The sequence below is a fragment of the Erinaceus europaeus genome, chromosome 4 (assembly GCF_950295315.1).
Source record: "Erinaceus europaeus chromosome 4, mEriEur2.1, whole genome shotgun sequence".
NCBI classification, from domain to species: domain Eukaryota; kingdom Metazoa; phylum Chordata; class Mammalia; order Eulipotyphla; family Erinaceidae; genus Erinaceus; species Erinaceus europaeus.
The window spans coordinates 116,114,667-116,130,661 of NC_080165.1; the positions used below are offsets into that span (position 1 = coordinate 116,114,667).

Consider the following 15,995-nt stretch of genomic DNA (forward strand, 5'->3'; position numbering starts at 1 on the left):
TTTCATTTTCTGACCACTGCTCATGCTTCATCTTCATATAACTATCCTTCCTCCCCCTCTCTGCTTTATTTTATTTTATTTTTTAATTTCCTTGCAACTGAGAAAGACAGCCCAAGCATTACTGTGATATGATATGACTTAGGGGATTGAACTGGAACTTGGGACCTCATACTTGCAGTTAGATACTATACCCATTGTGCCCCCTCCTATGTTTCCACTATCTCTGCTTTTGCTCCTTCTGAGGTACCATGCTGCCTCCTACAAAAGGGAGATTGTTAAACTTTGTCCTACTTACAACTCTGTTCTTATGTCGTAAATTCCTGTTCATTTGCTTACACCTTTGTTCAGTTCTCACGTTCCTATGGAAGCCTTCTAGTTCATGTGTGCTATCACCAAAATATGTATTACTGTATGCAAACTGCAACAATAATAGTTTTAATTTTACTTTGTAAGAAGTAGCCAATGCATTTTCTCCATTAGTCTCTCTCAGCGCAAATATTATATCTACTTTTGCTTGCCATACATTTCCAGTATAGTTCTTGGCATATAATAGACAATGGTATGCATTTAAAATGAGCTATGTACAGCTACGTACAATTTAAAAAAGTCTGCCTGGGCACCAGGAGATAGCACAACTGGCTGAGTACATTACCATGTGCAGAGATCCCAGGTTCAAGCCCCATTCCTCACCTTTGGGGGTGGGTGGGTATTTCAGGAGTGGTGAAGCAGGTCTGCTGGTGTCTATCTTTCTGTATTCTCTCCCCTCTCAATTTCTCTCTGTCCTAGCAAATAAAATAAAAAGGGGGGGAAGGGTTTCCAGAAGTGGTGGATTTGTTGTGCCAGTACTAAACCCCAGTGATAACCCTGGTGGCCATTAAAAAAAAAAGTCTGTATATATATATCACTGTAGCAAATGCAGTTACTGCAGTTTAATGTGGTATTCTTACTAAAAATTACAAAGGTGCTTTTTGAATAATTCCATATATACAAAAGTCTTGCCTCAATCACTCTCAGAATTTACTCTCCTCCATTTTCTTGTTTCACTTCTGCGTTGAAATCTTTCCTCATTTTCTTTATAGCTATTAGCTCCCTTCCTAAATCTTGTATTGTGTGCAAATAAAATTAGTGCATTGTTCCAGCACAGTGCAGCAGACTCAACTTTTTCTTCTGTTTGTAGCTATCACAGAATTTAAAATAGTTGAGCCATCTGTTAACTGACCAAACAATTTTAGTATTGTGAAAGATTGTGGTGGTAGGAGAGGGAGATACAGGGCCTGGGTATATTGTCAAATAAGGCTCAGTGTGAAAACCACTCTGTAACCTCTTTAATAGTGAAACTTAAGAGTCAGTTCAAAATTAGGAAGAGATTTGGTAGAAGTGAAGCATGGCACACCCCTAACAATAGGGGATTTCCCAGAGTAAGGCGCAACAAAAGAGTTTCTTTCAACATTTTACACTAACTTAGAGAAAGGAATATGTTCATAAAGACATCAGTCCTGCACAAGTTAATTATCGCTGTGTATGTTTGTATAATATGTAATGAATGTTTTTCTGGAAACTAGGATTAATTAGGCATATTTTTACTCTTTAGGAAAATCAATAGGTTGCCACTCTCCTCGAAATGAATCTGAAATTGTGCCAAAAGTTGCTAAAATGACTGTATCTGGGAAGAAACAAACTATGGGATTTGAAGTACCTGGGTAAAGTAAACACTACTTTATTTTTTGTGTGTTCAATATTGTCTCCTGTTACACCATAAGAAAATGAGTATTTCAATTTTGCATTATATATCTGTAGCAATAACATATTACAAGTTCCCAGTATGGAATTGTACAAAGAGAAGATAAACTACGTTTTATCTAGACTTATATGTGTTTGTGGTATCTCTCTTGCTGTAAATTTCCTCATATACTATAGCTACTTAAAAAAAAATGTGTGTGTATAAAATCTGGAGTGTGAGGGGAAGTCGTATACCACTAGGTGGCGCAGGTAAACAGCCTTTTGGGAATGAAGTGTATGTAGTTGGTGAAACACAAATTCAAAATTCCTCCTTTTCTGCATCTTGAAAAAACAAAAGGCTCTAAGCAGTGAAACTCCAGTAACAACAACATAGAGCTCTTACTATTATCTTCAAACTTCTAAATACTTATTTTAATAAACTGTGTCACTGTATATATTGCACTGAAGAGATGCAATATATATTCTTATTATATTACTGTAGTATGTAGAACTCTGCCCATTTTTATAGACTAATAAAGTGATAAAGGAAATAGATTTTTTTCATCTTTCTCTGAATTTATTTTTTATTTTAAAGATATACATGTATATATATGAGGGGGTGTGAAAAGAGAAAACCAGAGCTATTGCTTGCATAGTGAATGTAGTTTGTCTGCTAGAGAAGAAATAATATTACCAAATTAAAAAAATAGTTTTTTTCTTTTCCTTGAATTTATATAAGGACATGAGTAATCATATGCACTAGGTATGTGTACTTTTTCCTTGTCCTTGCTAATCTGACTTTTCCATGTTACTCTTCTTTACTTCCCACTAACAACCCCTTGGAAATCTACATAAGCGGGGGCCGGGTGGTAGTGCAGTGGGTTAAGCGCACATGGTGTGAAGCACAAGGAACAGCATGAGAATCTCAGTTGTAGCTCCTGGCTCCCCACCTGCAGGGGGGTCGCTTCACAAGCAATGAAGCAGGTCTTCAGATGTCTGTCTTTCTCTCCCCTGTCACTGTCTTCCTCTCCTCTCTCGATTTCTCTCTGTCCTATCCAACAACAACAGCAATAACAACAATAATAATAACAAGGGCAACAAAAATGGGGAAAAAATGGCTGCCAGGAGCAGTGGATTAGTAGTGCAGGCACTGAGCTCCAGCGATAATCCTGGAGGGAAAGATAGAGAGAGGGAAGGAGGGAGGGAGGGAGGGAGGGAGGGAGGGAGGAAGGAAGGAAGGAAGGAAGGAAGGAAGGAAGGGTTTAGTTATATTCCAAAGGGCCTGTGGAAATACTAGTTTTTTTTTTGTTTGTTTGTTTTTCCTTTGAGCGTAAAATCTGATATGCAGATGGATCCAATTTATTGTCTGGGGAGATGATGTCATGGCTGGAAAAAGGACCGGAAAGCTGGATCAGGGAAGAGAGTAGTTCCCAAATATGGGAAAGGGGTATAAATACTGTTGACTGTAGATGGTAGCATGATGCCAACCAGACTTCCCTGGACAGACAACCCCACCAATGTGTCCTGGAGTTCCAATTCACCAGAACCCTGCCCCACTAGGGAAAGAGAGAGGCAGGCTGGGAGTATGGATCGACCTGTCAACTCTCATGTTCAGCAGGGAAACAATTACAGAAGGCAGACCTTCCACCTTCTGCATCCCACAATTACCTTGGGTCTATACTCCCAGAGGGTTAAAGCATAGAAAAGCTATTAAGGGATGGAATGATATATGGAGTTCTGGTGGTGGGAATTGTGTGGAATTGGACCCCTCTTATACTATGATTTTGTCAGTGTTTCCTTTTTATAAATAAAATTAAATTAAATTAAAAGAAAGAAATCTACGCAAGCATTCCAGTAGGAGTGCTTCAGTATTTTTCTTTATGATTATATATTGACTTATGCTTACATGTATATGTAAATGTTACACATACTCACATAAAATATTTATACATATATTTATACTAATTTTACATGTATAAGTAGCCTTTCATAGTAGAGGCTTTTAAAGATCTTCAGGAATATGAACTGAATGATCTTATTGTTTCTTCCTAAGAGAATTCTTCTATGTGAATTAATAAAAGTATTGTGAGCTTTGAGAAGAATTGTAGCGATTACCTATTTGTATTTTTGGATATTACAAAAATGAGAGCTTTATTCACTGGATATCAAATTCAATGAGAGTAAAAAGTCAGTCATAATAAAACTCATGTTACTCACACAGTTGAATAAGTGGAAAAGTTTTGCTCGTTTGGGTGTATTCGCTCTTTGAAGGCAAGATTTAATGGTATAACATTTTGAAACCCACTCAGAAGCAATGCTTTTCATTGCCATTTCCTCCTTTAGCTCTTTGTTGTAGTTCTTCGTTGTTAATCAGGAGAAATAGCTCCTGTGCTTTCCACTCTGCTTGGTTATTGCTAGCTTTTATTTATTTATTTACTCTTGTAGTTTGATAACTCTATTTATTCCAAGGTGTAGAAGACAAACGGGGGGGGGGGGGAGTCGGGCGGCAGCGCAGCCGGTTAAGCACACGTGGCACCACGCAAAGCGCAAGGACCTGCATTAGGATCCCTGTTTGAGCCCCCGGCCCCCCACCTGCAGAGGAGTCGCTTCACAGGTGGTGAAACAGGTCTGCAGGTGTCTATCTCTCCCCCCCTCACTGTTTTCCCCTCTTCTCTGCATTTTCCTCTGTCCAACAATGACAACATCAATAACTACAACAATAAAACAACATGGACAGCAAAAGGGAATAAATAAATAAGACAAACGAGGCAATCTTAAATGTTTATTTTTTAAAGTGTTAAGTCAAAGGAGTGAGAGTCCAGTGGTCGTATTTTGACCATGTTTTCTGTAGGGGAAATCACCACAGGTGGGGAGACTTGGAAACCCTGAAGCCATGCTCTGTAAATGATCACCTGTGAAGCCTGCTGTGGCCAAATCCTTAGGAACCAACCCCTCTAAATTATTTGAAAGCTAAATTATACAGCTGTTATGACTACCCATTAGAACAACCGATTAGAGCTTTTAAACTGATTGATACCTGGGTCTTATGGAGATCAGTTAAATTGAATCTTTGAGATGTTATCTGTACTTGGTATTCTTAAAGCTTACTTGATAATTCTAAATATTGGATTAGGACTGAATTATCAGTTTATCTGTTATCAATAAAGATATTGTTAAACTAAAAAAAAAAGTAGCTTTGAATCCTGACTGAAGACAGAAAACTCAGATGTATGTTTTCCCACTGCTAATTGAGGTTGGATTGTCCACCTCATAAACCTTTATTTCTTGGATGCTGTTTAATTTCATCCAAAAATGGGATATTTCCATTTAGAAAGGAAAATAGACAATAAAATTCCTTATTTAAAGGTTTTATATTTTATTTATAAAAAGGAAACATTGACAAAACCATAGAGCAAGAGGGGTACAACTCCACACAATTCCCACCACCAGAGCTTCATATCCTACCTTCTCCCCTGGATAGTTTTCTGATCTTTAACCCTCTTGGAGTATAGGCCCAAGGTCATTGTGGGATGCAGAAGGTGGAAGGTCTGCGTTCTGTAATTGCTTCCCTGCTGAACATGGGAGTTGAAAGGTTGACCCGTATTCCCAGCCTGCCTCTCTCTTTCCCTAGTCGGGCAGGGTTCTGGGGAATCGGAGCTCCAGGGTACATTGGTGGGGTTGTCTGTCCAGGGAAGTCTGGTTGGCATCATGTAGCATCTGGAACCTGGTGGCTGAAAAGAGAGTTAACATATAAAGCCAAAAAAATTGTTGACTAAACTAACAAAGGGCTATTTCAAAGTTAACTCAGTTACCAAATAATTTGATTATAGCAATAACTATCAGTTGCCTTCTTAAACCCTAAGAAAGCAGGAACCTTCCGCTTCCTCTATAGAGCCTTACCCCAGTCCTGGAACCTCTAGGGTGGGGCTCACTTTCCTGCATGTTTCTCTCATACCAAATGATATTGTATTCACCGATCCCAACCTAATCAATGCAAGGAGTACCACCTCAGCAAGCTTCACTTCACGCTGTGTCTAGAGACATCAGGGTTTTATATTTTTAATGCAAACTGTTTCATAACTCTTAAAGCAACATGCAAATGTATAAATGTGAAAACAGTAAAAAATAAACCAATATAATAAATAGTAAATATAAGGGAATGATTCTTGAATTTTATTTATTTATTTATTTTACCAGAGCACTGCTCAGCTCTGGCTTATGGTGGTGTGGGGGATTGAACCTGGGACTTTGGATCCTCAGATGGTTCTTGAAAATTCAACTTTGTACTTTATAAGTATAATAGAAGCCTTTTCGAATTTTACAATACTGTGTGCTTCATGAAGAAACAGATAAATTAATGTCCATCATTTTCCTTTAATGGGGTAGTTATTTAACTATTGATCGAATTCTTGGAGAAATATACATAAAAAAAAAACTTAAAAGTTCAATTCCAGGTCAGCATATGCCAGAATGATTGGTTATCTGGCTTCTTCCTCTCTAGAAATAAATAATTCTTAAAATAAAAACTTAAAAGTAGTGTAATGGTTTGAAAGCAGCCTATGAGTCAGCCTTTCTCCCTTTCTCTCTTTCTCTCCCTCTTACACAACACTGCTTGGCTTTAGTCATGGGTGGTGCCCATCAGGAATAAACCTAGAAACTCTTGAGTGCAAAACCTATACACTGCACTGTGCTGTTTTCCCAGTCCTTAATACACATTTGATGTATCACTGAGAGAAGATAACAGAAAATAAAAAGGTCTACAGATACAGCCCAGGATATTCAGAATACATAATAGGGATCAAAGAGTAAGCTATATTTGCATCAGATATTTTTATAAAATTATAGTAAGGGTGATACTTAAGTTGTTTTGATTCGCTCTTAAGAATGTATAGAGAAACATAAGGAAACACTCTACGTCAAAGATTTCAGTATTGCTAGTTTCTTCGTTGTATAGTTCCAAATGACATTTTAGGAGGGAAAAATAGATGATGCATTACTTTGAGGAAGCTGAGACACTTTTTCCTTACCTAATTTCATTAGAAGTAGGAAATTACAACAACAGCTCTTTTTCTGAGGGTTTACAAATGCTCAGATTTATTAGGTTCTCAAAAACTGATGTAGAAAATCAGCAAAAGAGAAAAGACTACTTAGTCACGGGTCCTTAAATATTCGCCAGCACTAGCTTCCATCACTTTTGGTTTCCCAGAGAAGATGAAGATGATCAGGCTAAGGGCAACAGTCAACAGAGAGCCATTTCTGGTAGACCATTCCTTAAATAACTTCCAGTTCCCGTAATTTCTAGGGAGCTTATGTACTATACCATACATCTGTAGTAAGCTGATGACATCTATCATATGCTAATTACATATATATATGGCACAGCTTATATTTTGTTTACTATCAGTAAAGCATACTATATTCCTAAGAGTAAATCCCTCTCTAGAAAATGCTTGTAGGGAAAAATGACTAAGGAAATAATCAACCTTTAAACTCAGAAGTATTCCCACTCAGGGTTAGAGTGCTGAGTTTGATCCCCAGTGTCATAGATGTCAAACAAGTAAATCTTTTTTTAAAAAAAGAAATGAAAATACCATTCATTTTACAATCATAGATAAAGACACAAAGTAAGAAAACACCAGAAAGAAACAATCAACTTTTCCTTTTATAGCAGTCACTACTTAGAGCACTCAGCTCCAAGAGTTTTTTTTTCCACCTTACCCTAAAAGCTTTACAGAATTTTTTTTTTAATTTTAATTTTTTAAATACTTTTTTATATTTATTTTCCCTTTTGTTGCCCTTGTTTTTATTGTGGTTGTTATTGTTGTTGTTATTGATGTCGTTGTTGTTAGATAGGACAGAGAGAAATCGAGAGAGGAAGGGAAGACAGAGGGAGAGAAAGACAGACACCTGCAGACCTGCTTCACCGCCTGTGAAGCGACCCCCCTGCAGGTAGGGAGCTGGGGCTCGAACCGGGATCCTTATGCTGGTCCTTGCACTTTGCGCCACGTGCACTTAACCTGCTGCACCACCAGTTAGGTGTTTTTTTGTTTGATTTTTTTTTTTGGAGCCAAGAGTCTCATACACATGCAATTTCACAACTCCCAGGCTCACTTTTTCCCCCCCTCTACGCACATACACACACACATCCCACCACCACCAACAACACTACCAGACCTTCCACTGGGGTCAAATATTCTTGGATAATACTGGGATTTGAACTTGGGCCAAGCACGTGGCATCCTACCTGGTCAGTTGGATCACCAGTCCTGTAGTTTCTACCCCATCTTCATTACTTTTAATTAGAGAGAGGCAGAAGAGAGAACGAGTGAGCAAGAGAGAAAGATATTAGCATTGCTCAGTTCTGGCAAATGGTGGTATTGGGGATTGGATCTGTCACCTCAGAGCAAAAATTTCCTAAGAGCCAAACTTAACCTGGCTTTTTTTTTTTTTTTTTGTAGTCAAAAGAAGAAAATTTTAATTTACTGTTCTTTATGTCATTGTTTGCATCACACAGTACTAAAGCTTCCTTCAATGCAATTAGGGCCAGACTCAAACCTGGGTTGAGAGCTTGGCAAAGCAGTGTACTATCCTAGTGAGCTGTTTTCCTGACTCTCAATTTACTATTCTCACACATTTATATCATGCTATAATCTTAAGTGATTTGTATAAGCAACTCTATTTTAGCTCCATGATGAGTTGGAGGTAGTTGCCATCATCCTTAATAGCTTGCATTCCACCTGTTTTTTGTACTGTTCTATCTACATAGTAGTTGAAATATCTGGCATATAATAGTCTACACATTAGATTAAATTACATTTAGTATGTCTATCTATGGGACTTGCTTAAACTAGATCACATACTTTATAAATGTCCATGGGACAGAGCACTGATTTTTTTTTTTTTTTTTGTAGTATAGCCAAAGAGCTAATGAAAAATTGAGATGGATGTTTACAAAATAGTTTCTGCTATGGAGAGCTGAAGTTAGGTAGTTTTGTTTCTACTTTACTTGAGTACTTCACTGCATTTGTGGGAACAGTAAACAAAGTTTGTTTTTTAATGGCAGTGAGTGTTTCTTTTTTATTTAAATTTATTTATTTATTTATTAGATAGAGACAGAGAAATTGAGAAGGGAGAAAGAGACAGAGAGAAATCTGCAGCCCTACTTCATCACTCATGAAGCTTTCCCCCTGCAGGTGGGGACCAGGGCCTTGAACCTGGGTCCTTGTGCACTGTAATGTCTGTGCTTAACCAGGTGCACCACACCCAAGCCCCCTGAAGTTCTTGTTTCTCTATCTCTTTTTGTCAACATTAGTACCTACTATAAACTATAGCTTTTAGTTTGCTAGGTGTTTGTAGAATTAATATTAAAACTCCTTTGCCAAGAGTGTTAAAAATATGTAGACACTGAGAGATATTGCCCTTATATTTTAGCAAAAAGGTTCCAGATCGCTGCCCTGGTGGAAACATGTTAGGGATAAATTATATGTCTAGTATTAATTTATGTCCAGGAGCACATGTGGTGCTGATTTTTAGAAAATACTTCCTCTTTGCCACCTCTTTTGATAGAATTCTATGTTAAAGGTCTATCTTTTATAGGCTGTTTTCTTCCCTCTGTTTTTCTCCTGTTTTCCAAGTCTGTATTTGAGTGGGTTAGATAGAACTATTTATAACTTTTACCATAACAGACTCTAGCGATTTAGCAGAGTTCATTTGTCCTGCAAGTATAAGGAAAATGAAAAGACTGTCTTTTGACACATTATAGGTTATCAGTAGAATTGGTTTAATTTTTTTTTTCTATCTCTATTTTTTGTAGAGGAACTGCTGAAGAAAATGGTCATGCTTTCCACACACCTCAAAAAGGGCATCCACTAGAAGACAGCAGCATTACTTCTGTGGTTATTGAGAACGCTTCTAAGTCAGCTCTTCCATCCCACAGCATTCAAGCATCAGAAGAGCAGAACACAACACCAACATCAGTGAAAAAGTCTAGCAAAGTGAGGCAGCAAATAGATGTCAAAGCAGAGTTGGAGAAGCGACAAGGAGGGAAACAACTTCTGAATTTAGTGATTATAGGTAGTGAATGCTCTTTTCTCCTCTGGTTTGACAGTCTGCTGTGTTTTTGCCTGACAACTTTCTAGTGGCAACATGAAAACACTCATTCTCTGTTGAGTTTCTGTAGGGTACAATAGACAAAGCAAGGAGGTGTTGATTAATAGCATTTTCCTGGTAGCTTGGGTGAAATAATGCTGTTACTAAGCAGGTGGCTTGACTTGACTTCAACATTTTCATTGTGTTAACAATTTAAAAATGGTATGTCTTATTGATACTTTAAAATTCCATAAACAAGGACAGTTTCTCCTTTTAAAAAGTAATGCTGTCTTTCCACTTAAAATTTATTTTAATACATTGGGTAAAAATTGTTATTTATCACTTTAAACATGGATGTGGAATATTAAATTATGCATTCATGCAATCAATGCCTGTATGTGAACATCTGGAATATATATCTTATATTAATGCTGGATCAATTTTCCTTAGGTCATGTTGATGCTGGGAAAAGTACTCTGATGGGACATATGCTTTATCTTCTGGGTAATGTAAACAAAAGAATTATGCACAAGTATGAACAAGAGTCTAAGAAGGCTGGCAAGGCTTCATTTGCATATGCATGGGTCTTGGATGAGACTGGCGAAGAAAGGGAAAGGTAGTTAATGTATTTCACAAATTTCTGTTTAAAATACGTAGTTTTTGGATCTATGTAACATATTAAATAAGCTTGATACAAAGCATGAAATTATTTTAGAGATAAATTTTGGATAAGTTTTTAATTATGAGAGACATTTATTATAACTTCCAAGTGTAATCAGCATTTATATTTTTTACTCTTCCAAACACAGAAGCGTGTTTATAAGAACTCCTAGGGAAAAAGCAGTAAAAACTATCAGCTAGGTGTGGCAAAAGTTTCAGTCGTCAACTTCTCTAAGTACATGTCAAATTGTCTTGACTTACATTTCAAGTTATGAATAAGGTTTTTATGTCAGGTTTTAAATAAAGGGAGGTTTTAAAATTTCCTTCTTTCCTTCTTCCTTTAATTCTTTCCTTCTCTCTCTTTTTTTCTTTCTTTCTTCTTTCTTTCTTTCTTTCTTTCTTTCTTTCTTTCTTTCTTTCTTTCTTTCTTTCTCTTTCTCCCTTCCTCCCTTCCTCCCTCCCTTCCTTCCTTTCTTCCATAGACTCTTCATTTTGGAATCCAGATTATCAGACTTAATTAATTTTTATACTTTCCATACTTCATTTTTTAAGGTTTTATCTTTATCTTTTATGAAAGAGACACTAGTGTACTTCTCAGCTCTGGCATGTGGAGATGCTAGGAGTTGGACCTGAGGCCTCTAGGGAGTCAGAAATGAAAATCATTTGATCTAATACTGAGCTATCTTCCTGTTCCTCTTACTAGGTTTTTATGTGACGATAAGGTCAATAAATAAATAAAACTACCATGCAGATTTAATCTAGTCACTTATTTGTATATCTCTTAGCTGTGTCCAGTGCTAATGTGGAGGAAATTCTTATAAAAGTATGTAGATGCTCATATTCTTTGGCCAAATGCTTTTTATGAGGTCTTCTCAGAGTGTTGACAGATCATGTTAGAACTGTTAGAGGTGGGTAAGCCAATGGTACCTTGAAAGTAAAACAAGAGAAAGATAGGAAACTCCTTAATAACTAAGTGAAATGGCAGCTATACCAACTGTCAAATATAACTAAAGGCTTTGAAGTCCTCGATAAATCATAGATCAACAAAAAGATTATTCTGTGTTCCTTGGTATTTTCCTTCTGAATATTATTAAGGAATGTATTTGAATTTTCTTTCTTTTTTATTGTATATTTTTTTCTTGGAGTAATGATAGCCTGCATTATAATATATGAGATCATTCCTAATAAAACTCTTATAAGCAGTTAGGACTTTAAAACATAGAGGTTTTGCTTTTTTTGTATTTTAGAAATTAAATTTTTAAAAAATATTTATTAATTTTGGATAGAGACAGAAATTGAGGCTAGAAAGGAGAAAGAGAGGCACCTAGATTCTCTAGACAACTGCAGGACTCCTTTACCACTCGTGAAGCTTGCCCCCTGCAGATGGGGATGGGGCCTTGAATCTGAGTCCTTGTGCACTGTAATGTTTGCACTGTACCAGGTATAGCACCGTCTACCCCCCCCCTTTAAATTCTGTTTAGTATGACAAGCTTATTTTCTAAGCCAGTAAGAAAAATTAGTTGTGCAGTTGCAAATTTTGCAGGATCTCCACATTAGAAACAAAAACAGTTTCTTCCTATAAGCTTACCAACAGATTATCAAAGCATGTAACTGTTTTTAGTATTGTATCATTTATTAAATAGTAGAGTTTGAGAAAAATAATTTTATAATTATTTATTCTAATTCACTTATTAATAAAGGAGCTAAATGGGTAGGTGAACTATAAATAATTTCTCATTCCTAGGATAATCAATAATTATAGTTATTTTGATAAATAGTGAATTTGCTATCATATTTTTTCTGGTAGTTTGGTGTTTTTTTTATTTTCTATTTTAATGGATGGAAGTATCTGGTAGTTTTTTTTTCACTCAGCATAATAAACTATTTAGAATATTTCTTCATTCTTTAGATAATCAGAGCTTCCAGATATCTGATGAAAGTAATAATTTATCACTGTGAATAGTTTTTCCAAACATATAGTATGTCACCTGTCTCATTGTGTTATTTATTTCTTTTTGCTTATATATAAAAGTGAATAGACAGTAATACACCATAAATTTTTATTTTGACACTCACCAAAATAGTCACCTGGAAAGCCTGCTTTTTTTCACAAAGTACAGAGGGTTTGATCCCATTTAAGTTATTGAGAACTAGAGAGAAATGCAAACAGTAATAGACATTATATCTGTAAAGCTTTCTTCATTCATACTGTAATATTTATATAGCGCAGTTGCTGCATGACAAACTGGTGTTCCATTTTACTAATTTATAAATCCTCTACTTTGCTCATATGTTGCATAGATGTCTGTAAAATGAGCAAAGTTTTCATATCCTTAGTGTTTTAAAAATCTAGGTCAAAAGCATATACCTTGGTCAAAGCAGGTCAGAGACAAGTTCAGAATAAGTTTTAGTTCATCACTATTCTGAAGACTGTTTTTTGGGGATTGTTAAAGAGAATTATCATTTTGGTAAACCGAAATTATGTGTGGTATCAATTTAGACTAGAAAAACTTAACAGAAAGAAGCCATAATTACCTTTCTGCTAGGGTGACCACATAGTTTATCATTACAATTATTGAGACACTTGGTAATAAAAGGGAGTGTTAATTCTCATTTTACTGGGCTAGCCAGGATGAATAATCACCTGATTTATTGCCCACCAGATGTTTCTGTCTACATTTCTAAGATCTATAATGATGCATTCATTACCCTTTTAGACCCTCCCCAGGCTTTTCTATACCCTGAGTCTACATTTTGGTGGTTAAAGAGAGATACCACATTGGTCTCCAAGAATAACACATTTGAGTGTGAAACAAACTACTGTTCATCTTTGCTTTCTTTTCAATATTTTTTTTATTTTAATGAGAGAGAGATACAGAGAGAAAGATTAAAGCAATACTCAGCTATGGTTTATGGTAGAGCTGAGTGGGGATTGAATCTGGGGCCTCAGACCCTCTTTTGCCTAGCCATTAGGCTATCATTTCAGCCTTGTTCATCTTTTCAGACCTTGAACAACTGTGCATCTCCCATCCAAGTAGTAACCAGGCCCAACCCTCCTTAGCTTCCAAGATCAGACAAGATTGGGCGTGTTCAGGATGGTATGGTCGTAGACACAATTGTGCCTCATGTCTCCCCTCTGTTTTCTGTTACCAGTTTACAAGTAGAAGAAGTTTTACACATTTATTTCTATAATTAGTGGAACATAAAAATAGATGAGGAAATTATCTCTTCGTAGTGGTTATCTTATCTCTTTTCCCATGTGCAGTATTTAGTGTTCCTCCCTATGAAGATGTTCCCTTTGATCTTTCTTAGTTCAAAGTCTGCACAACTTCTTACAACCTTGTTTTAAAGCCATACAGGTATAATTTTGTGACAGCAGAGATCCCACTGATAGCTTCATTATTTAAAATAATAATAATAATAGTCTATGTAATAACATTTCTATTATGAAAGAATGTTGACTGTCACTTAACCTATAGTGTTAAATAACTTAATATTTTTATACTGAGTATATTCTGATTATTTCATGTTTTCTTTAAGGGGAGTAACAATGGATGTTGGAATGACAAAGTTTGAGACTACAACCAAAGTTATTACACTAATGGATGCCCCAGGCCATAAGGATTTCATTCCAAATATGATTACTGGAGCAGCTCAGGTACCAGATAATTTGCTTTTTGTACTGGGACCTCTTACATGCATGATTCTTTTGCTTCCAGGCTGACTTATTTTTTAATTTCAGACAGGGTAAGACAGAGAGAGCCAGAGGGGGAGAGGGCAATAGAGAGAGAGGGCGAGTCAATACAGCACCACTCCACTATCCATGAAGCTTCCTCTTGTGTTGTGGTACTTTGTACTAGGTGTTTTGTTTGCTCCTTATTTAATCTCTATAATGATGAAGTGCCTATTATCCTCATTAACGTTAATATACATCTCACTGACTTTACCAAAGGATACAGTTTCTTTTTGCTTTTCCTCCTATGCACTGTCTTTGGGGTGTGTACTATATGCAGTTTCATTCTGTGGATACTGATCGTGCAAGGCGGCTCTGGAACATGATGAACTACAGAGCACATTTTGGGGGCTGGGTAGTGGAGCATCTGGTAGAGTGCACATGTTACAGTGCACAAGGACCTGGGTTTGAGCCCCCAGTCCCCACCTGCAGGGGAAAAGCTTCACGAGTGGGGAAGCAATGTTGCAGGTGTCTCTCTGTCTCTCTCCCTCTCATCCCCTTCCCTCTCAATTTCTGGCTGTCTCTACCAAATAAATAAAGATAATAAAAGATTTTTTTAAATTTACAAAGCACATTTTGATAGTTTAATGAGAGAGACAAACCTTAGAATAAGAAGTCATGGTAAATATGTTTTAAGTCATAGAACCTTAGAGTCCAGAGTAACATAAAGACCTTGGGCTTGGTGGTAACATACCTGGTTAAGCACACACACTACCCTGCACAAAGACTCAGGTTCAGGCCCCTTCTCCTCACCTGCAGGGGGCAGCTTCACAAGTGGGTGCCTCTTTGTCTCTCTCCCTCTCTATCTCCTCTCTCAAATTCTCTGTGTCCTCTTTAATTAAAGGGAAAAAAAGGGCAGAGGGAGCCACCAGGAGCAGTGGATTCATTGTGCCAGCACTGAGACCCAGCAATAACACTGGTGGCAAGAATAAAAACAAAACAAAATAAGCAACAGCAACAAAAACTATTGGCCATTTATGTTTCTTTAGAAATTTGTCTGTATTTCTAGTTGGCTTCTTACAGAACTCTATCTTTTCCCATATTTTTGGAAAATTTTACTTTGATATTATAAAATGTTAATCCACTGTGGTTTTATTTATTTATTTTGCTTTATTATGATGTTTCTGATCAGGTTAGAGTCTACTTTTAAAATCCAATACAATTAATTATTTTCTAGTTTGAGTTATAAATGCTATTACATTCATTCTGGTTTTTTTTTTTTTTTTTCCTTAGGCAGATGTAGCTATTTTAGTTGTAGATGCCAGCAGGGGAGAGTTTGAAGCTGGATTTGAAACTGGCGGACAGACACGCGAACATGGCCTCTTGGTTCGTTCTCTTGGAGTAACACAGCTGGCAGTTGCAGTCAATAAAATGGATCAGGTATATGAAAGTTTGATGAGCATGCATGCTAGGTACTAATTGAGAGGTTATTTTGCCATCTATTTCAACTGGATATTTGAAAATTAAATTCTTAATCATTATATTAAGTAAATGAAAAGTGGTATATTGTAAGCATGAAGATACCTTCCCATTTTCAAAATTAATTAATTAATCAATTAATTGTTAAATTGTTAAATTAGTCAATTGTTAAATTAATCATTTGTTTTAGGTATAAATAATTTATTTAATGTGTTAAATAGAAACCTAGAGATACCATTTTGCTTGTTTGTTTTTTCTTTTATTGGGGAGTTAATGGTACACAATGTAGTTGTTAGCACATGAATACAGTTTCTTATCCCCCAGTGAGAGTTCCTTGCAGAATACTCTCATCTACTGTTTAGGGCCTTTTATACTA

The 15,995-nt window shown here is 36.4% G+C and overlaps 1 protein-coding gene across 1 annotated transcript in view; it reads left to right on the forward strand.

Annotated features, from left to right (window-relative positions):
* Positions 1-15,995, forward strand: part of HBS1L (HBS1 like translational GTPase) — an 86,053-nt gene that overhangs the window by 49,510 nt on the left and 20,548 nt on the right. The window contains exons 5-9 of the mRNA XM_007520032.3: positions 1,592-1,700; positions 9,533-9,792; positions 10,258-10,423; positions 14,008-14,125; positions 15,434-15,580. Coding sequence (XP_007520094.1) covers positions 1,592-1,700; positions 9,533-9,792; positions 10,258-10,423; positions 14,008-14,125; positions 15,434-15,580 — 800 coding nt within the window. The remainder of the gene's footprint in view (positions 1-1,591; positions 1,701-9,532; positions 9,793-10,257; positions 10,424-14,007; positions 14,126-15,433; positions 15,581-15,995) is intronic.